At 55.4% G+C, this 21,685-nt stretch overlaps 1 protein-coding gene across 1 annotated transcript; it reads right to left on the bottom strand.

Annotated features, from left to right (window-relative positions):
- Positions 1 to 14,101: 14,101 nt before the first annotated feature.
- Iscu (iron-sulfur cluster assembly enzyme) lies at positions 14,102 to 20,473 on the bottom strand. The gene is made up of 5 exons (XM_026409195.2): positions 20,302 to 20,473; positions 18,973 to 19,086; positions 17,864 to 17,974; positions 16,047 to 16,125; positions 14,102 to 14,620 (listed from the first exon to the last, which is right to left on the bottom strand). The coding sequence occupies exons 1-5, from the start codon at positions 20,413 to 20,415 to the stop codon at positions 14,538 to 14,540; spliced, it is 501 nt and encodes a 166-aa protein (XP_026264980.1). The 5' UTR covers positions 20,416 to 20,473; the 3' UTR covers positions 14,102 to 14,537.
- Between the last annotated feature and the right edge of the window lie 1,212 nt (positions 20,474 to 21,685).

The raw sequence follows: 21,685 nt of genomic DNA, 5'->3' as shown, positions 1-21,685 counted from the left end.
GGCCTTTCTGGGTCCACATCTGGGGGGCACGAGCCTCCAGAGGGCTGGGAAGGGTGACCCGGCTGGTGGGTGTGGGCTGGGCTGACCAGGGGCAGAGGGGGCTTGAGGGTAGGGGAGGTGGTGCCCCTGCTCCGGGGCCAGAGTCTGCCAGGGCTTGCCAAACCGCCCCTAGTCTGGAACTGGGTGAAGTCCACTAGGAGAGGGGCCTGGGATCTGTCCCCCGTGCCTCCCTGGCACTCACCACAGAGCCTGCCCACAGCCACGCCCAAGGGCTAAGGCTCCCCATGCTCCTGCAGAGACCCAAGCAACACCATTATACTCATGTATGGTGAGGAAACAGGCTCAGAGGGGTTCAGTGACTTGCCTGAGGTCACACAGCCCAGCAGAGATGGGATTTGAACCCAGGGCTGAGCCTACTGCCTCATCTTAGACCATGTCTGTGGAGGGGGTGGGGTCTGCAGTGTCCACTACATCCCATGGCCTGTCTCCCCTCCCTCAGGGTGACCACTGTGCCTCGGTGGGACCCTGGTTCTCATTCATACAGGTTTGGAGTCATCGAATCGTCCCCAGTTGGGCTTAATTAACCCCTGGGTTCTGAGGTGGCCCAGGAGAAAGGAGCGCGTTCATCGACTGTTCACCAAGCACACATTTAATGAGCACCTACTATGTGCCAGATGTGGAGGACGCATTGCAAGCAGACCCAAGGCTGTGTGCTGGGGCAGGGGATGACAGAGAGTCCAAGAATCGTCCAGAGGCCACCCGTGGTCGGTGACAGGAATAAATGCCATTTATAGATTGCCGGTGCTCCACGGAGTGATCTGCACTGCTTCAGCGAGAGGCGCCCCACACGCCGCGACAGGCACAGTCCCCAGCGTATGAGCTGGTGATCTGGGGACGTGGCTCAGTTGGCAGAGCACTTGCCTCCCATGCACAAGGCCCCGGGCTCAACCCCAGCACCCCCGAACAAAGAACCCAGACCCCAAACCGTCACCACGAGATGACCAACACACCTGTCGCCGCCAGCGTTTCTTGGGAACCCTCCTCACTCTTCCTACCCGACAGCCTCCCTCCTCTAACCTCCCTCTGCCAGCCTCCCCCTCTAACCTCCCTCCCAAGCCCCCGCAATCTTTTCTTTTTTAAATATTTATTTTTTGTAGTTGTACACAATAACTTTTATTTTATTTTTATGTGGTGCTGAGGATCAAACCCAGGGGTGCTTAACCACTGAGTCCTTTTAAAATATCTTATTTTTAAAAATATTGTATTTAGAGACAGGGTCTCACCAAGTTGCTTAGGGCCTCATTAAGTTGCTGAGGCTGGCTTTGAACTCACAATCTTCCTGCCTCAGCCTCCTGAGCTGCTGGGATTATAGGGGTGTGCCACTGTGCCCTGCTTTACTTCTATTCTTTGGGCTTTTAGATAAATGGAGGCAAACAGCATGTACACATTTTTTTTCTGGCTTCTCTCACTCCACATACATATTTTGGTATTTATTTTTGTTATCATATGTATCGGTATCTCACTCCCTTTTCATTGCTGAGTAGTATTTCACTGTGTGATTACTATGATTTTGTTCACCTTAATGGACATTTGGGTGGCTCCCACTTTGGGGCTATTGAAAACAAACCTGCTATTAACTATTGGCATTGTTTTGTTTCTTCCTCGAATAGTCCTTTTTTTTTTTTTTCTTTAAAAGGGGCTGGGGATGAGTCGGGCTTGGTGGCACACACCTGTCATCCCAGCTACTTGGGAGGCTGAGGCAGGAGGATTGCATCTTCAAAGCCAGCCTCAGCAACAGCAAGGCCCTAAGCAACTCAGTGAGACCCTGTCTCTAGATAAACCATAAGAAAGTGGCTGGGATGTGGCTCAGTGGTTAAGGGCCCTGGGTTCAATCCCTGGTTAAAAAATAAATAAATAAAAGTGCTGGGGGTGGAACCCGGGGTCTCACCCACGCCAGGCAGGCTCCGTCCCTGAGCGACGTCCTTGGCCCCCCACGACCTTGTTAATGAGATGGTTGGTATTCAGCCCATTTTATGGGAGGGGGAAATGGGGATTCAGAGAGGTAAAGGAATCTGTCCAGGTCACTGAGCAGACACATGTTAGCTCACGCTGGGCATCTGGGGCAGCCGGAGCTGGGCGGAGCCGGGCAGGGGGTCCCTGGTGGGCCATCTTGGTCTGCCCCTGGCTCTGTCTGGCTTAGGGGTGAGGCTGGGGCCTCCTGCTGGGGCAGGGATCTTCTGGGTTTTCGGGAGCCCCCTGCTGCTCAGAAATAGCAGGGAGGATTGGCGCCGGCTCCGGGTGGCGGGGTGGGGGCCGTCACAGCTGCCCGCTGCCCAGGGCCCAGGTTTCATGGTGGCAGCTGCAGGGTCCAAAATAGGCTGCTCTAACCCTCCAGGCGGGACGGCCACCCGCACAGGAGCCACCCCCGGGCAGTTGGGGGGCAGGGCTTGGGGCGGCCACCTGCGCTTTCTCTTAGGATTTCAGGAGCCGGGCCGCAGGGGAGGACAGACTGGGGACAGAGGAAGGAAAGAGGAAATATGGAGAAGCTTCAGGGCCAGGAGACCAGTGAGTCTCAGAACTCTGAGGTGTTTCCTGGGGTCAGAGCAGAGCGCCTGGGTCACAGAGGGGACATCTGAACAGGGCCCACAGCCAGGAGACCCCCCAGGGGTGGGGGACCCCCCAGAGAGGCGAGACAGCCTTGTGCCACTCTCCAGATGGTGACCAGGGTCCTCGCATCTGGACACCCCTCCGCAGGGGGCTTAGTGACTGGTGGGGTCAGAGGTCGGGGTCAGGGGTCAGGTGACATCTCAGCTGCTCCTTGGTTCCCCTGGGCTGTGGTGACCATAACCAGGACGTAGACGGTGACCGGGTCCGCGTGGCTGGGGACAGGGTCAGGGAGCCCAGAGGCCAGGGCTGCTCTGGGCAGCAGGGGCTGGCCTGATCTCCAGGGGACCCTGATGTGCCCGTCCACCTGGACTTCGCAGCAGGGCCCTGGGTGGGAACACCCTCCAGGCACAGTGGCGGGAGAGCCTCGGGGTCCAGGGACCGGGTTTGAATCCCCGTGTAGGCTGTGTGGCCTCAGGCAGCTTCTGCCCCTCTGAGAGCCTCAGCGCCTCACCTCGGACACCACGCAGGTCCGGCCCGGGGACAGTGCTCCAGGAGCCCCGTGGCTTATCTTTGAAGAGCTGCTGCTGAGGGTTTGCTGTCAGGGATTCGCTGCTCCTCCAGACCCTGCTGGTCAGATCCTAGTCAGAACCGGCACCCAGTAAGTGCTCAATAAATGCTGAGAAGGGAGCCCAAAGCTCCCTGCAAGGCTGGGCCCTTCGATGAGAGGGGAGGGGAAATGTGACCCTGGGGACGTGTGACACCCGTCTGCACCTGCCCAGGTGAGCTTATGACACGAGAGTCTCCAGGGAACCCCCTCAGCCCTCCAAGTCTCTCCTCAGTGTCTGACTCTCACCATGAGGGGGTTACCGCTTCTTGAGCACCACTGTGTACCAGGCACAGCACTAAGTGGTTTCTTTACATGGGTTCCTTGCAAAGCCGGGGGGAGGAACTGATATGACCCCCTGCTTCAAGGAGAGACTCAAGAGAAGCTCAGAGAGGTCAAGTGACTTGTCCCAGGTCACACAGCCAGAAGGTATCTGAGCTGAGCTTTGACCTCCTGGGCGATTGGACTCTGTGGCCAGTGCCCCACACTGGCTGTGCCCCCCCCAGCAAACGAACACACGCAGAGTGCACGGGGGTAAGGGACCCAAGGCCAGAGCATGCGGACTTCCCCAGGGCCCCATGGCTCAGCTGGGGACAGCCGGTGTCTCACAGCTGCTGGTGCAGCGTCTGTCCCCGGAGGTCTGCAGGAGGAAGGGAGCAGAGAGGCCCTGACCACAGCCAGCTGCCGGCCGGGCCCTTCCTGTCTGCCTACTCACTCGGCCTGTGCGTGCCCGCCCGCCCGCAGCCCCCGGGGGGAACACGGGTGGCGGCTCCCAGGGTCCCAGCCCTGCCCAGCCACCTGCGGGAGGGAGGCCTGCGGTGGCCGTCCGGGGCTGGACTCCCGTTGCCCTTTCTCCGGAGCTCCTGTGGGGAGATGCTGGGCTCCGGGGCTGGAGTCCCCAGGCTGGGATTCTCCAGGGACATGGAGGTGGGCCCCTGGGCAGTCTCTGGCCCTGCGCTGGGAGCCCCGGGAGGTCTGGCTTGGTCTTGGCCTCTTCCCCGCTGGGCCACCTGGGGCAGGCTGCTTGCCCTTTCTGGGCCTCAGCTTGCGTCTCTGACAAAATCCTTTGGCCCCCTTTCTCCATTATCCAACAGTCCTACCTTCCCAGGAAGTCCTTTTGTGTGTCTGACCTAGGTCAAGCACAGTGGACCGCAGGGCCAGTTCCCCACAGCTTGGGCACACACCATCAGATTTGGTTGGAAACACTCGGAGTCCTTCCTGAGAGACCCTCCAACAGCAGGCTGCCTCCAGCCTGATTCTTGGCACTGTCAGGCCTGGGTGGACTTAGAGGGTACTAAGGTGGCCTCTGCCAATGTCATTGTCCTTGGTTTTTTTTTTTTTGTACTGGGGATTGAACTCAGGGGCACTGACCACTGAGCCCCATCCCCAGCCCTACTTTGTATTTTATTTAGAGACAGGGTCTCCCTGAGTTGCTTGCTTCCTCGCCATTGATGAGGCTGGCTTTGAACTCCATCCTCCTGCCTCAGCCTCCCGAGTCTCTGGGGTGACAGGCGTGGGCCGCCATGCCTGGCTGTCCTTGCTTTGTTTTGAATTTCTTTCTGCGGTTCAGATGGACAGATGCCTTTATTTATTTTTCCCCCGTGCTGAGGACTGACCCAGTGCCTCGGGCATGTGGGGCCAGTGCTCTGCCTCTGAGCCCAGCCCAGCCCCTGTCCCTGCTTTTTGATCCAGATTTTTTTTTTCCTTCCTGGAAGGAGCCCATAGCAATACCTGTGTGTGGGCGCCAAAGTGGACGGAGAAGGATGTTGCTGTCAGGATTATTTAGAATAAGAGGAGCACAGGAAACCGCTCTGCGCTTGGTGTGGGGTGTTAAAGGAACAGTGGGCCCACAGGAAGCTCAGGGCTTTAACCCTTGAATCAGGAGATTCAGAGAGAATTTGTTTGGGGTTAAGGGTCTGGAAGGGAAATACACTGATAGTTCACAATTTTCTCCTCCCCCCCCCCCTTCTCTTTCTCCTTCTCTTTCCAGGGCTTGAACTCAGGGACGCTTAACCCCTGAGCCCCATCCCCAGCCCTATTTTGTATTTTACTTACAGCAGGGTCTCACTGAGTTGCTTAGCACTAAGTTGCTGAGGCTGGCTTTGAACTTGGGATCCTCCTGCCTCAGCCTCCCACACAATCCACTTTTCACATTAATGATCTCATGTGAAAATTGCTGTAAGCCAGGTGCGGTAGTGGCCGGTCATCCCAGCGGCTTGGGAGGCTGAGGCAGGAGGATGGAGAGTTCAAAGCCAGCCTCAGCAACTTAGCGAGGACCTCAGCCAGTCAGCTACACTATGCCTCCAAACAAAATATTAAAAGAGGCTGGGGATGCGGCTCAGTGGTAAAGCAACCGGGGGTTCAATCCCCAGCACCCCCCAAAGAAAAATCTGCGAGGTTGATTCCATCAGTTTCATGGGGCCAGCGAGGAACCGGTGATGGCTCAGCACGTTGTTGCTGAACACAGCGGACGAAGGGAGGCCAGGCGACTAGCCCAAGGTGACAGGCAGGGCTGGGGTGTGGGGAGGAGGTCTCGGGTGCTAGGTGTGGGGCAGCCCCGCCTCCTTGTGGGAGGGGTCTGTCTCACCCAGGGGCGGAGCCGCAAGCTCCACCCTGCAGCCTTGGAGCGCTCAGGAGGTGTTAGCACGTGGCCTTTGGGGGTCCCCGGCAGGGGGCCAGTTGGGGTCCCTCGGGGTCAGGTGCGGCAGCCAGGGCAGGGTGTGCTCACCGAGGAGGCCGCAGGCGGCAGAGCGCAGGTCCCTCTGCCCTCGCCTGGTGGCACCCCTCGGAGTCCTGCCCGGGGCGTGGCCAGGTCGCGGGGGACCCGCCCGGCCGGCGGAGGTGCTGTCAGGTGACGGGGCACGGTGGTCACCCTGAGCGCGCTCTGCCATCCTCGCGTGTCTTCTGGCGGCGCTGCGCGCGGGCTGCTGGCGACACGGGGCCTTTGGTCTCCCGTGAATCCCGTGAGCCCGTCTGGGGTGGCGAGTCCTGAAGCGGCAGCGCCCTCCGCTGGGACTGGGCCCTCCCGTGCACGCGGAATGGAAGCAGAGTGTCTCCCCTGGGAGGGCGGGAGGCCACCCGGGCGGGGACAGGGCCCAGGAGCCAGGTTTGCAGACCACAGGTCTAGTCCTGTCACTTAAGGTGTCCAGTGCCTAATGAAACAGAGGTGTCCAGGAAGGTGGTCGCCCAGAAGGGCTGCAGCCAGGTCGCCCGACTCTTCACCCAAAGAGAACCGCAGGTGGCTTCACCGCCTCCGTGCGCCTCACCTGGTGTATGTGGGACTCGGTGGGCAATTGCCAGAGGCCTGACTGCATAAGGAGAGTTGGCCGGTGGTGGGATGGTGCAGGTGGTGGTGATGGCGATGGTTATGATGTGGGGGAGGCGACAGCAATGAAGGAGGTGATAGTAGTGGAAAAGTGACGGAGATAATGGTGATGATGGCGATGGAGGGGATGATGGTGGAGGTGGAGGTGACAGTGGTGGTGGAGATGACAGTGGTGGTTGTAGGGATTGTGGTGGAGGTGAAGGTGCCAATGATGGTGGTGGTGGAGGTGACAGTAGTGGAGGTAGGTGATGGTGATGGAGAGGACAACCCTGCACTGTGGTGATGTTGGAGGTGACAGTGGAAGAGGTGACAACCCTGCACTATAGTGCACTGTGGTGATGATAGAGGTGACAGTAGAGGAAGTGACAACCCTGCACTATAATGCACTGTGGTGATGGTGGAGGTGACAATGGTGGAGGAGGTGAAGGTGGAGGAGGTGATGATGGTGGAGATGAAGGTGGCAGAGGTGATGGTAGTGAAGGTGACAGTGGAGGAGGTGGCAGTAGAGGAGGTGATATGATGGAGGTGACGGTGGTGGAGGTGACAGTGGAGGAGGTAATGGTGGCAGAGGTGATAGTGGTGGAAGTGATGGTGGAGGAAATGGCAGTAGAGGAGGTGATGGTGGTGGAGGTGGCAGTGGAGGAGGTGACAGTGGAGGAGGTGATGGTGGCAGAGGTGATAGTGGTGGAAGTGATGGTGGAGGAAATGGCAATGGAGGAGGTGATAGTGGAGGAGGTGGCAGTGGAGGAGGTGATAATGGAGGAGGTGGCAGTGGAGGAGGTGATGTGGTGGAGGTGATGTGGAGGAGGTGATGGTGGCAGAGGTGGTCGTGGTGGTCGTGGAAAGTGAAGGTCATGGAGGTCTTCCTGGTGGCGCTGGCTCATCAGCGTCCTTGATCCTGATGTTAATGAGAATATTTCCAAGGTTTTGTCCAGGGCAGGATGTTTGCTGGGGTTTTCTGGTAAAGGTCCTTCATCAAGTTAAGGAAACCTCTTTCTGTTCTGAGATCGCCAGGACTCTGTGTCACCCACGGGCACTGGAGTTCCCCCACTGCTTTCCAGGATCCACTAGAACGGAACCGGAACCGTTCAGGCCGCAGCATGGACCCTCCCCTGCCGGCGGCTCCCTCCCTCCCTGAGATGCAGGCGCGCGGCCTGGAGCTGGGCAGAGCAGGCTGCGTGGCATCAAGTAGAGCCACCTCCCTTTCTGTGCTGGGTCAGCACTTTTGCGGGCTGTCTTCTGCTGCTGTTTCCGGTCCTAATCCCAGGGGGACACGGCTTCCCCCAGTTGTTCCAGACAGAGCCGGAGACATTCTGAGGTTGGGTTAAAATGCTGGTGGCGGATAGTCAGGAGGGGACCTTGAAGCCTCACAGTCCTCCAGGCGCAGGGTGGCTGGAGGGCGCAGTGGGCCGTGGGGGAGGGGTTTTCTGAGGGGGTGGCTTGGGCAGAGGGGAGAAGGGCTGGCTGCAGGCAGCCTCGGCACCGATGAATCATGGTCTGGCTTCAGGGTCTGGCGTGGCCTGTGGCTGGCCACAGTGGGAGGTCCCAAGCCTGTGGAATCTTTTTGTTTGAGCTGGAAGGCAGAGGGCTCCGGCTCCCAGGCTCCCGGGGTCCAAGTGCCTCGTTCTGCAGACAACTGCAAGTGACAGGGAGAGGGAGTGGCCCAGGGGCTGCGAAGGGGTCTCTTGCCTCTGTGCCGCCAAGGGCCCTGAGAGCCGATGGCAAGCAGGACCCCCTCCAGAGGGCGGCTCCTCTGTTTTTATCCTGTGTCCCCACTACATCATGCTTCAGAGACACCTGGTGTCGATGCTCAGATGTGCTCTCCCAGAGAGAGCTATATCCAGAGTGACGTGCATGTGAAGTAGACGCCTAGTGACTGGTGTCTCACCTTGGCTGAGTTGACTCTGAAACCTGTCTGGGAGATGACATTAGGTGAGACCCAGTTGGAGGGGGCAGCCTTGTGAAGCTCTGGGGAAGAGGGTTCTAGAGAGTGTGAAAAGCAAGTGCAAAGGCCCTGAGGTAGGAATGAGCCGGGTGAGTCTCAGGGACAGCAGGGAGGCCGGTGGGACAGGTATGGACCGAGTGAGCCCAGAGGTGGGCAGAGCCCAGATTAGGTCAGACCTTGGAGGCCAGAGAGACAGATTGGGATGGAGATGGAAGCTGTTGCTCAGTGTAAGAGGCCAACCCTGCTCTTGACTTCTCCCTTTGCCCTGTGGCCAGGGCTTGTCCTGTGGAGGGGTGAGCATTTAGTAAGCACCTACTGTGTGCCTGGTTGCCCTGGGCACTTTCTCCATGGGATCTCATTTGAATCCGACAAGAAAACTCTGGGGTTTTCCAATAAGAGGACAAATGAGAGGCCTGAGGCTGCCCGTGTCCCTCAGAGCAGCCTCCCTGCGCCATGCTCTCCCTTGAGCTCAGTGCTGGATGGCGCAGGCCCTTGTTTAAGCTCCCTTGAGAACAGAGTGAGAAAGGTCGAAGGAGACGTGGATGTGGCGGCTGCCCAAGCGGCTCTGCTAGGAAGCTGGGCCACGCCGTCCAAGTGGATGCTCACCCTCTGGGTGGGGACTGTCCCCAGGGGCCTGCTGCTGTGGGAAAGTGAGCAAGATTCTGGGGCCGAAGGGCCAAGGGCACAGTGGGAGGCGCCCCCGTAAAGCCCTCTGGCCTGAGACAGCACGCCCCGGGATGCCTGGGATGCCGGGATCTGCTCCGTGGACGAGTTGCCCTGGCTCCTCCCCTGGACGCTGCGAATCTGTGGGAAAAGGGCGAGAAGATAAGGTCCTGAACCCAAGGGGGTGTGCTTTACAGATGGCGAGGGACGAGGTGCCTGCAGGGAGGGGAGTCAATTTTCCAGCTCCTCATCTGGTCGGCTGGACCTTCGTCGGGCTGTGGTGCCACTCCCCCTCTGCCCAGCCCTGCTGTTTTAGCCCCTTTCACAGACGGGGTGTCGGCGCACTCTCAAGGGGACGCCCTGCCTGCTGACCATCTCAGGGGTGACCTCCTGGGGAAGTCCATCTGTGACGGTCATGATGATCATGACAGTGATAGTGATGGTGATGGTGATGATGGTGGTGGTGATGACGGTGGTGGAGGTGGTGGTGGTGATGGTGGTGATGGTGGAGGTGATGGTGGTGGTGATGACGGTGGTGGAGGTGGTGATGGTGATGGTGGTGATGGTGGAGGTGATGGTGGTGGTAATGATGGTGGTGGTGGTGGTGGTGGTGATGATGGTAACTGGATCACGTTCGGCTGCCATGGTAAAATCCCAGACCGTGTGGCTTACTCGGTAGAGATTTACTTTCTCACAGTTTTGGAAGTTGGAAGTTCAAGGTCAAGGTTCCTGCAGGCTCTGTTTCTGATGAGGCTCTTTGCTGGGTGTCACTGGCTGCGTGGTCCCACTTGGCCTCCTATGAGTGTGTCTGAGAGGCTGCAGTCCTGTTGGATCTGGGTCACTCTTACCTCATCTCACCTTCATCACCTCTCACAGACCCTGTCTCTAAATCCGGCTGCATTGTGGGTTACGGAGCTGACACATGGATTTTGGGGGAACACAGTGCGTGACAGTGACCGATGACAACAATGACAGCTGCAACATGTTGACGATGACTGTGGTGATGAGGATGGCGGTGACACTGACGGGTGACGATGATCAAGGTGGTGGCTGTGGAGGTGGTGATGGCTGATGTGTGTCCTGTGCTCCCTTCCTGGGGTGATCAGCAAACCCTCACAGCAACCCTGTGACTGGGCAGTGGGTATTCCCCTGAGTTTTCAGAGGGGGTAGCCGCGACTCAGGAGGTCCGTGTCCCCAGAGGGCTTCCTTAGACCACTGGCCGGAGACCCTCGGGCAGGAGGGAAGGTGAGGTGCCAGACCTGCTCTGCACCCTGGCCCCAGGGCGGTGGGCTACTCTCCCTTGGGGGCCTTTTGGGGTCCTTCTGGGAGTTGGGTTTTGCTGAAATGTGACCAGAGTCTTCATCTCCAAAGAGAGCTGGTGGCGGCCGTGGTGGTGATAGCCTGGGTCTGGGGCCTGACTGTACCCTGTGGATACTTGCTTGTCACGCCCTGAGTGACAGAAGTCACCTTAGCGTGTCTCCTGCATGGGGGCAGCAGGCCAAGGTTTTGTGTGACTTTGGAGACCTTACCGTGAACACTGGTTCCATGCTAAAGACACCCACGGTTGGAAACCTCGTGGTGATAGTATTTAAAAATAGTAATAAAGATGATGGACACAGTGGAGGTCACTGTCACCACTAGTCACCATCTGTAATGGCAGGACTCCTTCCAGGGCTCACAGTAATAGTGAGGGACAGCAGGGATGACAGGGACATCCCCAGTCCAGGGTGTGGGCTCTGGATCTGCAGCCTTGGGCTAGAACCCACCCCCACTGCTTCCTGACTGTGTGACCTTGATCTTGGACCCAGTGCTCAGCACTTGAGTTTCTTGGGATACTTGTAGCCTCTAGAGTTTCTGCAAAGAGGAAATGAAGTGGTCTATATAAAGCACCCAGCAGGCCTGCAGTGCCACCCATGATAATGGCAGCCGCCATAGGACAATGAACTCTTTTGATGGGCACGTGCTGTATCTGCATTATCTCATCTAATAGTCGACTCCACCAGGCTGGGAGTGACTTCTGTCAGTCCTACTGGGCACCGGGAGGCTGTCTCTGGTTCAAGGTCACAGTGGCAGCCGGCCTCTGGTCCAGTACTCCACACTCACTGCCCAGCTGTTGCCTCTCTGTGGAAATGGTTGTCTGGTGGGGGAAGGATGGACTTCAAGAGGTTGGCTAATGTCACCTCGGAGGGTGGAGAAAGCAAGCACAGGCCACCCAGAGCCCCTGGAGGGGGATGTGCTCCACAGCCTTCTCCTGGGTGGGGTCAGAGCCCCTTTGCAGGGTCCCCTAACTCCATCAAGACACAGCCAGGGGTCTTCTCTCCTGTCCTGAGGATGGACACAGCATCTGGGCTTTTGCCTCAAGTTCAGGGGCCTAAAAGGTCAACAAGTGGTGCCTTGTTTGCTTGGATTTTTAACCCACCATAGACAGGTGGCTTTCACAGGACAAGGGACTGAACTCAGGGGCACTCAGCCACTGAGTCCATCCTAGCCCTATTTTATATTTCATTTAGAGACAGGGTCTCCCTGAGTTGCTTAGGGCCTAAGTTGCTGAGGCGGCTTTGAACTTGCAAGATCCTGCCTCAGGCTCCGGAGCTGCTGGGATGGCAGGTGTGCGCCACTGTGCCTGGCTAAAACTGTACATTTTGATGTGGTTACAAGAGACCCAAATCCAGGAATAACCATTAGGAGAGTCTAGAGGAGAGAGGAGGGGGTCCTGGCTGTGGTGCCGTATTTTGAAGCAGGTGGGAGGTAGATAGAGAGCTTTTGCCAGTGGCCCTCACCCATCACCTCCCTGCTGTGTGTCCTGAGTAAGTCATCTGGCCTCTGAGCCTGTTTTCCTACCACCCCCCATGAGCCTGGGTGATGCCAGGGCCCAGACCCCACCTCCAAAGCATGGTAGTCAGGCTCCTGGATGACTGAATTGCAGCCAGGGTGGGGTGAGGGCTGTGGTGCAGGCAGCGAGCACAGGGCTCACTGTGTTGATGAGCAGAAGAGTCCCCTAGCTGCCCTGGGTGTCCGGCCAGGAGGGAGTGGGCAGAAGCTTGGGCTTTGGGCCACCCAGCCCAATCCAGCTGCTTGAGAGAGTTGGTTGACCTCTCTTTTTCATTAGTGCATTATAGTAACAGTGGGGTTCTTATGACACACCCGTGTGCATGGAATATAATTTGCTGTTTCAGTCCTCTGTACTTCAACTTTCCCCCAATTGGCCACTTGAGACAGTGTCCTTGTTTGAAGGAATGTCCACCTCAGAGGGTTAAAGAGCATTATTGCAGGGGGGTGCGTGCCTATGATCTCAACTTGAAGCCAGGTGTGGTGGCGAGGTGCCTGTAATCCCAGTGAGTCAGGAGGCTGAGGCAAGAGAATGGAAAGTTTGAGGTCAACATGGGCCACACAGTGAGACCAGTCTCAAAAAGGGCTGGAGATGCAGCTCAGAGGTAGAGCACTCCTGGGTTCAGTCCCCTGTGCTTACGGAATCCCAGCTTGAGCTCAAGGAAAGGCACAGGATGCCCTCGTGTGGCTCAAAATAGACTTGTCTGGGAAAAGGGCCCTTTAGTGATACCAGTTAAAGGGATCACCCATTTCTTTGAGGTGCACCGCCATGTTGTAGGTGCTGGGCTGCTTCTGATGTGCAGATGCAGTTCTGATTTTTTGGAGATGTTACATGGAACACAGATGTCTCATTTTAAAACTCCTTATATGGGCTGGGTGCAGTGGTGTGGGCCTGTCATCCCAGCAGCTCAGGAGGCTGAGGCAGGAGGATTCTGAGTTCAATGCCAGACTTAGCAACGGTGAGGTGCTAAACAACTCAGTGAGACCCTGTTTCTAAAGAAAATACAAAGTAGGGCTGGGATGTGGCTCTATTTCCTGGACCAAAAAAAAAAAAAAAAAAAAAAAAAAAAAAGAAAACACAATCACGAAGAGGTGGGAAGCTGTGGCCTTGCCACATGTCACAGAGGGGCGAGGCCGGCCAGCGAGGGGGGCCTGAGTCACACAGCAGAGCAGCCGCAGGGCTCCACTGGGGTTCTGATGGGAGGTCTTGCGGGCCTGGGCCTGGGCTCTTTCAGACCCTTGAGGGAGCAGTCTTTGAAGTTCTGTGCGCTCCACCAGAACCTTGAGCATTTCAAATATTTGTTGTTGTTGTTTTTTAAGTAAAGGAGGTGTATTTAAAGGCGGCCAGACTGTTTCTGAAGGAGAAGGCAGACTCATCTACTTCAGGGGTTCACTATGGAAGCCCTTCAGTGAGTTCTCCCTGGAAGCTGAGCCTCCTTGGGGATTCATGACTTTGGGTAGCTCGGGATGGAGGGAGCTCCGGGCAGGGGACGGCTGCGGCCAGAAGGCCGGGTACCAGGCTGAGCCAGGATAACTGTTTTCAGGCGCAGCGCCCAGTGACAGCTCAGAGCGCACCGCCTCAGCATCGCACCCCAGCAGGACAGAGCGGGCAGAGGGGTCCTCCCTGTGGCCAGACTTGCCTGCCACCACTACCCGGAGGCTCTGGAGTCCGGGGCACCACGGTCCCTGCCTAGAGCCACACAGAGCCTGGCCTGGAGACCTGTGTCTTAGCCTTGTCCCCCCTCGTCCCCCAGGGGCTCTTCACAAATTTGGTCCCCAGGTTAATGTTGCTGCCTCAGCCAATGTTTCTCAGATTTCCCTTTTTCGGTGGTGCCGGCGATGGAACCAGGGCCCTGGCAAGCCAGGCAGGTGCTGTCCCACTTGGCCCTGCTTCCCAGACACCAGAAACAGGTAACAGGAGAACTGCCAAGACTCAGGAGCCATCACCTGGCCCAGAGCAAGGAAAACTACCATTTCTTTTCACCTGTTCATAAAGCACTGCGGCTGCGGGAGAACCTGCCACAGCCCACGTCACTGCCCGATGGCGAGAGGGCTGCGCGTCCTCGTGGTCCAGGCTGTGGGCAGTGCCCAGGGTAAGGGTCCAAGAGACGAGGCTCGCCACAGAAACCATCGTCCTGCATTGTTTATTTGTTTTATATACACACACATAAGTGCATACACGGCTGCATAGCTGCAGATCTGCTTTACGTACAATCGGCTCTACCAAACAGTCAGACCAAGACATTCCACGGGTAAATTGTCTCCAAAATAGATTTAGATACAATTAAGTCTTGATGCACAGCACAGGTGTCAGAACCTAAGACTGCGCTGCTGAGCTCCGTCCTGCGGCCATACACAGTTCAAAGCACACACTGAGCGCTAAGGCAACACGAGCGAGCTGAAAGAAACCATAGGACTCAGAACGGTTAAAGGGTGTATTTTGCTTGCCTCAGTCACACTGTGAATGGCAAATGCTGTGCGGCTTTCCTGCGGCCTGGGAAGCTTCTGGACGTCTCTAGTGCGTGCACGGCGGCGGGTAGACATCTCTGGAGCGGCACCGAGGCTCACTGCTCTGCCTCTCCTTTCTTGGGATCCTGTTTCAGTTTGTAATCGGCCAGGGCGGCCTTGATGGCGTCTTCGGCCAGCACTGCAAGGCATGGAAGGAAGAGCCTGTTCACAGACCCGAAGGGCACAGGTGCGGGGTGGGGGCTAGACAGAGTGACCCAGGTAGGTGGCCAGTCGCTTCCCACTCAGTGGCCCCCGTGGGGCTCTGCAGACAGGCTGGGGCTGACTTGCCTGGGACTGGAGTCTACCTCCTCCTCTACACTGGGACAGCCATGCTCTCCCTGAGGTGGAGACATGTCTGACATGTCTGACACTTAGGGACACAACACATGCTGCTTTCTGCCTATGCCCATGAGGTCTGGATTAAACGTGGCAGAGGCTGGTGAAGTCCAGCTGACTGGAACTGAGTCACGCTGGGCTGTGGATGGTGTGGCACCTGCACGTCACCCTTTTCTGATGCCGAGTTTGAAAGCCTTTATTCAAGAACTGATATTAAAAGACACGGGGAGGACGTGACAGTGACAGCAGAGCACGGCTGAGGGTCTTGGTAGCTAAAAGGCCAAACAAAAGGCCGAGGTCAGGCTGGGGCTGGGCTCATGGTGGTGCACTTGCCTGGCACGGGGGAGGCCCTGGGTTGGATTCTCAGCACCACAGCTGAATAAATAAAAAAATAAAGGTCCATCGACAACTTAAAAAAACAGGCTGAGTCTCGCTGAGGCCGTGACTGTTTACAAGTAACGACCTTCTCTGTGAGTACTTAAAATTCCAGCTCAAGTGGGAAGAACCCGGCTCTCAGCAGGCTTCCTGCCCCCCACCCCTGGCCCCCAGCACCTGGCCTAGGCAGCGGCTCTCTGCTAAGTTTTAACTGCTTTGGTCAGAAACCTTGATGGTGCGTCAGGGCCACTCACTGCTCCTCATTCCCTCCTTCCTGAGGAGGTCAGGACGGGACGGGACAAGCACTGGATCTGACCTAGCAACTGAACTGGAAAGCCAAGTGTCAACCTGAAGGCGTGTGCTTTCTCTCAGGACAGTGGAGGGGACGTGGCCCAGCTGGGTTTAAGTCCCTCCACACAGCCAGATGCAGACCTGACGGGGTGGGCGCTAGACGGGAAGGGATGAGACACGCAAGGAGCGGGATGTGGCTTACAGCTGAGTTTTCTCCTCTGTTGGTCCTACTGCTACCACATGATGGGGACAGCACAGTGATCAAGGACTGGGCTGAAATCGTGGTTCTCCCACTTACTAGCTGTGTGACATGGGTGGCTCCACCTGAGGGGTGGGCTTGGAACGATGCCCAGCGGGTGCCTGGCACGGCTCCCAGCGCACAGCACCTCCTGTGGGACTCAGGGCCTGGCTGAGGGACCCGGCTCGACCCTCTGAACTACACAGACTGACTGAGCTCTGACTGTCTGACGGCTGTACAGAGGGACTCCTACAAGGACTCTGTCACAAACGCGAGTTGAAATGAGTGCCACGTGTCCCTGCTGTGCAGGGGAGAGCAGACTCACTGGAGCAGTGCAGCTTCACGGGGGGGAGGCAGAGCTCCTTGGCGATGTCCGTGTTTTTGATGGTCAGGGCCTCTTCCACCTGAGGCGGGGGAAAGACAAGCAGTTTCAGTGACTGTTTTGAGGGTAGACAATAAAAAAGGAAGGTCTCCAAGGCCCTCAAGACAGGTTGGTGGGGGCAGTTTCTGCTTAACAACTCAGAACAGGGCTGCGGCCTCCTTAGAACTCCACACGTGTGCCAGAGCTGCAGTGGGGCCTCTCTAGTCCACGTACACATACCTGCGCTGCTGGCTGGTGAGCACAGACACCAAGACCCCACAGCCAGCAGACCCCATGAGACATCTCCGAGGGATCTGCTCAAGGTCTGCAGAGGCATCTTTTTTAAAAGGAGGTCATTTCTATGCTGCTTATGCAGGTCCTTGGGTGAGAGCTCAGGTTAGACTCATGCTCTGCCTGAAATAGAGAATCTCCTCCAGACAGGTGAAGAAGGTGCCTGTGGTCTGGGCGGGAGCCCTGGGGGAGACTGGAGGCAGACAGGTCCTGCTCAAGAGGAACAGAGCAGGCGGGTGTGGCAGCGCACGCCTGTCATCCCTGCTGCTGGGAGGCTGAGACAGGAGGATCTTGAGTTCAAAGCCAGCCTCAGCAACAGCGAGGTACTAAGCAACTCAGTGAGACCCTGACTCTAAATAGGATACAAAATAGGGCTGGGGATGGGGCTCAGTGGTTGAGTGCCCGAGTTCAATCGCTGGTACTCCTCTACCGCCAGTACCCACACTCCCCCCAAAAAAAAGAACAGACAGGTCCACTGCAGAAAGAGAAACCAGACGTCCCCAGCAGCCAGTGTCTCTGGCTAGTCCTAGAAACGCAGATGGGAAGATCTCAAAGTTAAAGGAAGCCCCTCGAGGCCAGGGACTCGGATCACATTTGCCTTGTCTCATTTCCCCTTTCCCTGAAGACAGTTCCTGACCAACCTCTTCAGAGTCATCTCCCACTAGAATGGACCTGGCCTGTGCCCTCCTGGCCTACAGGAGCCTGCCAGCCAGAAGGCCCTGAAGCACAGGAGCAGGCGGCCCAGGCCCTGCTCTGCTGGGGAGCTGGCCAGCGTGTCCAATGTCTCCTCCATGACTCAGCTCCCGGAACCAGGCCCCTGGTGCACACTGCTGGTTGGTTTCGACACAGCAGCTTTAATGGCAACTGGACTTAGAAAGTCCAGCCCTTCACAGAGAAAAGTATGCAAAAGATGTCTGGCCCTTTCTTGTCTTTAGAGGGCCTGCAGACCAGCCACCGATTCGTCACTGGGCCTGAACCCTTGCTGTGTTCTTGATTCTTTAAAACCCCTTTTAACACATACTAGTTTAGCTCACCAATCTTTGTAAGGACTCTCAGAGTCCTTCCTAAAACAGGATGGGAGGAAATAAACAAGAAAATAACTACTTCACAACACCCTCTTGACCTTAGACTCCTAAGAAACTATGAGAACATCAGCGACCTTTGATAGAGTCAAAGATTTCTTTGCAATTCTATTTTGTCAGATGGACAGTGAGGAACTTTTTTTTTTTCCTACAAAATTAACAAAACACCATCAAACCCCCAAATAAAAATGATCATCAACTACAAAATACTCCCAAACACTACTTCACAAAATAGTCCATTAATGTGAGGAATATAAGCAACATCTGGACAGGGAGAAACTAAAATAAAAATTTTTGGGTATTTTGAAGAAATCAAAAAATTTACTTCTTTTTTTGACCCACTGGACCTCTGAGAGCCAAGGGTGCAGAGAACATGATTTGATCTAATAGGTCAGCAAACAGCTTTACCGTCTTTCCTTTCACCCACTCAGTGGCTAATGAGCTGGAGGCGATTGCAGAACCGCAGCCAAATGTTTTAAACCTGGCGTCCACGATCTTCCCCTTTTCATCCACTTGAATCTAGAAAAGAGACAAGAATTACGTAGTGAACCTGGCGGCCACCTTCTAGAAACCCAGGAGCTGGTACTCATAAGGTTCACGGGGACCTTCCTTACAAGCTGGGCTTGCTGTATAGGCTGGAATCAGTGACTTTGCTTGTTACAAAGAGCTCAGAGATAAGGATGGTGGAAAGAGGCAGACATTACTCCTCTACAGACAGGCATGACCACACTATGGTGTGACTCTGCACCAGGCATAGCCAGAGGAAGGAGAAGCTGTGCTCCTTTTGTGTACAATGTGTCACAGTGCATTCTACTGTCAGGCCCTGCAGTACCTGTCACCTGGGAAACTAAGCCCCTCTCTCCTAGTTTTCTTTGCAATCCTGCAACCCCAGCCCGTTTTTCCTTCTTGTTTCTTTTTTTAAAGCTATGAAGTCCTATGTGAGGACACCTGCTCACAGGTGCTGGGTACTCTGTTTCCTTAAACGTGGGAGAGTCTGCAACCAAGGTCTCTGGTTAATATTTTTTTCTTGGGCATGAAATTATACTTAAAGATTTTCTCCTAAGTATTTTTCTGTTTTCCAAGACAGGTGTGAAGACCTCTGGCAAGTCTACCCACTATAAAGAAGGAGACTGGATAAAGCTATGGTGTACCCAAACTGCAATCCACTACCTTCATGTTACTTTCGGTATGGGGAGATGTTTGGTTTACTGCACTTATTATCTCACTGGGGACTGCAAAATCCACACAATACTTCACCCAGCTGAAGGTGGAATTTAAATTAACACAGTGATTAGAAAAGTGAGATTAGTTTCCTACTTCAGAAAAGGTCTGCATACATGAGTAGCAGAACTAGATTAAGTCCCTGTTCTAATCATTCGTAACACCAACTCCTCCCATCTCAATGGAAGGAAGGAGATGAAACGAAATACTGTATGTACAAATGCTTTATCAGCTATGAAACACTGTGTAAGCCAAGGGATTCCTAGTATTGCCATCAGAGACCAATCAGCTGGTACCTGTAATTTCATAACATCACCACACGCTGGCGCACCCACCAATCCAGTTCCAACGTTTTTTGATGTCTTGTCAAGGGATCCCACATTTCTAGGATTTTCATAATGATCCACAACCTGAAATGACAGGGTTGAGAGGAGTCATGATGGCGCTCTTCTACTGGTCTACCTTGATGTCAGCAACCTGTACCTGAAAGAAGAAGAAGGCCAACACTCATGTCAATGCCATTTGTGACCCAAACTCTTTTTGTATGTCCTCTCCAACTTTAGAGATTAGAGATACTGTAGGAGATACTGCCAAAATCAATCAATCAATCAATCAAGTCATGTCTTAGTTCCATAGGGTTTTCAACCACAAATAATCACTTGACTTTTGCACATCTGTATCACCAGATTGGGGCCCAAACAGTGTTCAAATAAAACCCATCCTTAAAGGATAATGCTTATTTAAAAATTCAGGAAATAACTGTGGGAATGAAAGATTTGCTTGGAACATCAAGGAATGAACCCGTTGGTGTACATTTAAAACTGCGCCATCGGGGCAGGTCAGGGCAGAGAACCCGCAGGTCGCAGCGCACCCTGGTGCCCAGAGCTGGCGACCTGCGATGTGAATGCGACACGCCCCCCGGGTGGGGAGGAGCGAGGTCCTTGCAAAAGTGCCGAAGCAAAGGTCCAGCACAAATGAGCCTTCCAAACGGGCACAGCCGATCCTCAGGTGACCTTGAGGGGTTGCTTGCCAGATGGCAATAAGTACCCCATCTTCTAGTCGCCCCCACTGTCCCCTGGATCAAGGATCTGGACTGCAGGTCCCGAGGACCCTCGAGGCGTTCTTCCCGGGGTATCTAGCGCCTCGTGGACTCCGCAGCACTTCTCCAAGGGGGTCTCTGGTTACGGGGACTTGACGCCCCGGAAAGCAGGGGGCTGCAAACGGGGCACCCAGCCCTCCTCCCCGCACTGAAAAGCCAAAATTAACCCCAAACAACAGGAAGCGCAGTGCTCCTGGGCCGCCGGCCGACGCCCTCGGAGGCCGGGGGCCCCCTACGCAGCATCACCGCGGACGGTCCCCGCGTCGGGCCGGCGGCGCCCCCTCGGCGCCCAGGACCTCTCCCTCCCCTCTGGGAAGCGGGTGCAGCCAGAGGCCGTTGCTCGCCAGGGTCACGGAGCCGGGGCAGCGGCAGCTGTTATTCGCACGGGAGCCGCGGACAGTGTCACTGCGCGGCCGGGGCAGGGCGTCCAGGCAGCGGCACCGGAGCGGGCCGCCCTTCCCGGCCCAGTGACCCGTCGGGCGCCCGGGTCCGTTCAGTGGTCCGCGCAGCCCCCGCCCACCCATACCTTCTTGTGATAGAGCCGAGCCGGAGCTGACAGCTCCCGGGCCGGCAGGCGCGGGCTCCGGAGCAGCAGGGCCGAAGCCGCTCGCCTCAGACGGCCTGCTCCAGCCGACGCCATCTTGCCGGCTTGCGCCTGCGCCGGCCCCAAACTACTCCGACCGGAGGGCTCGCCCGCGAGTCGCTCTGACGTCACCGACTTTGAGCCTGCGCCCTCCCGCTCTGCGTTTTGGCCCCGCCTTGACCACGCCTCTGGGCGGACGCAGACAGGTTGCAACGCGAAGGTGTGCAGTCGCTGGAGGCTGGTCTTGGACACTGGATTCTGCATGGGAATTCTCAGGCTGCTGTAGCACCGGACCCACGTCCACGTTCAAAAAACCCACCGCCGGAACGCGGCGCAGAGGATCACCCAGTCCGCCTTCCTAACCCTACTTTGCAGTGAAAGAAGCTGAAGTTCAGAGCTGTTTAGTAACTTGTCCAAGGTCGTTCAAAGTGTTAGGTTCGCTTGGGATTTGAACTTGTATAATCCTAGGTTAGAATCCGGGTTCAGCTCCTTCCTAGTTATGTGACCCTAGGTGAATGACGTCGGTTCGCTAAGCCTCGATCTTCTCTTTTGTATCAATTCAAGGACTGTGTTTTCTTCCATCATCGCAAATACGAGTACCTACTGTGTGTCAAGGCTCTTCTTTCTCCATTAAGTTTGATAATGAGGAATAAAGGCAATAAATAAACACCAGTACTTTCCTACTTAAAAAAAATGGGAAGTTTAATTAAGTAGAAAACGAACACCGTGCGTTGATTAAAAGAAAAGGTCTATGTGTTTAATATCCCTATAAAATAACAGCAACCAGTCACGATTTATACGACAGTGCACGGCAATTAACATTTTCTAAAGCAATGCTTATTAATGTAATTTATTAGTATTGTCTTGCAGAATATGGTCTTATAAAACCAGAAAATTCACATACATATTTAACGCCTACTAGGTACCAGGCGTTACATAAAGGAGAGGAATCTCTTTGGAAAATGGATTTTTCTCATGAAAAGGGCAGCCGATCCTTCCCTAAGGACTTGGACTTTTTCTCTGCATTTGAGGCTGGGACTGAATCACACTCCAGGGCTCACTAGGCATTAAATAAAGCATTTGTTCCAAGAATCATTTTGACCTTCTCAAGATGGTGTAAAACCCTTAACGACATACATCACTCTCCCCCTGTAACTTCCTCTATGACCTCCACTTCCTGTCCAAAGACCCAACTTCTGTCCGGGGTTGTGACGGCACACATGGCTGCGTTAGTCGATTATTTTCTGACAGGGACCTTTAGCGATACATAAAAGTAATATGAATTTCATGTATTTAGTAATTTTCCTGTCATCCAAGGCTCTCAGTT

This window comes from Urocitellus parryii, chromosome 3, assembly GCF_045843805.1.
Source record: "Urocitellus parryii isolate mUroPar1 chromosome 3, mUroPar1.hap1, whole genome shotgun sequence".
Classification (NCBI taxonomy): Eukaryota; Metazoa; Chordata; class Mammalia; order Rodentia; family Sciuridae; genus Urocitellus; species Urocitellus parryii.
This window is presented reverse-complemented; position numbering and strand designations above follow the sequence as displayed.

What these genes read in the sequence shown, in the direction of transcription:
- Iscu (XM_026409195.2), bottom strand. Translation starts at nt 20,415, where the DNA reads ATGGCGTCGGCTGGAGCAGGCCGTCTGAGGCGAGCGGCTTCGGCCCTG. An exon ending in CTCGGCTCTATCACAAGAAG is followed by an intron (nt 19,087 to 20,301) that starts GTATGGGTGGGC and finishes CTGTCATTTCAG; the next exon opens with GTTGTGGATCATTATGAAAA. An exon ending in AGTGGGTGAAAGGAAAGACG is followed by an intron (nt 16,126 to 17,863) that starts GTAAAGCTGTTT and finishes CCCCCGCCTCAG; the next exon opens with GTGGAAGAGGCCCTGACCAT.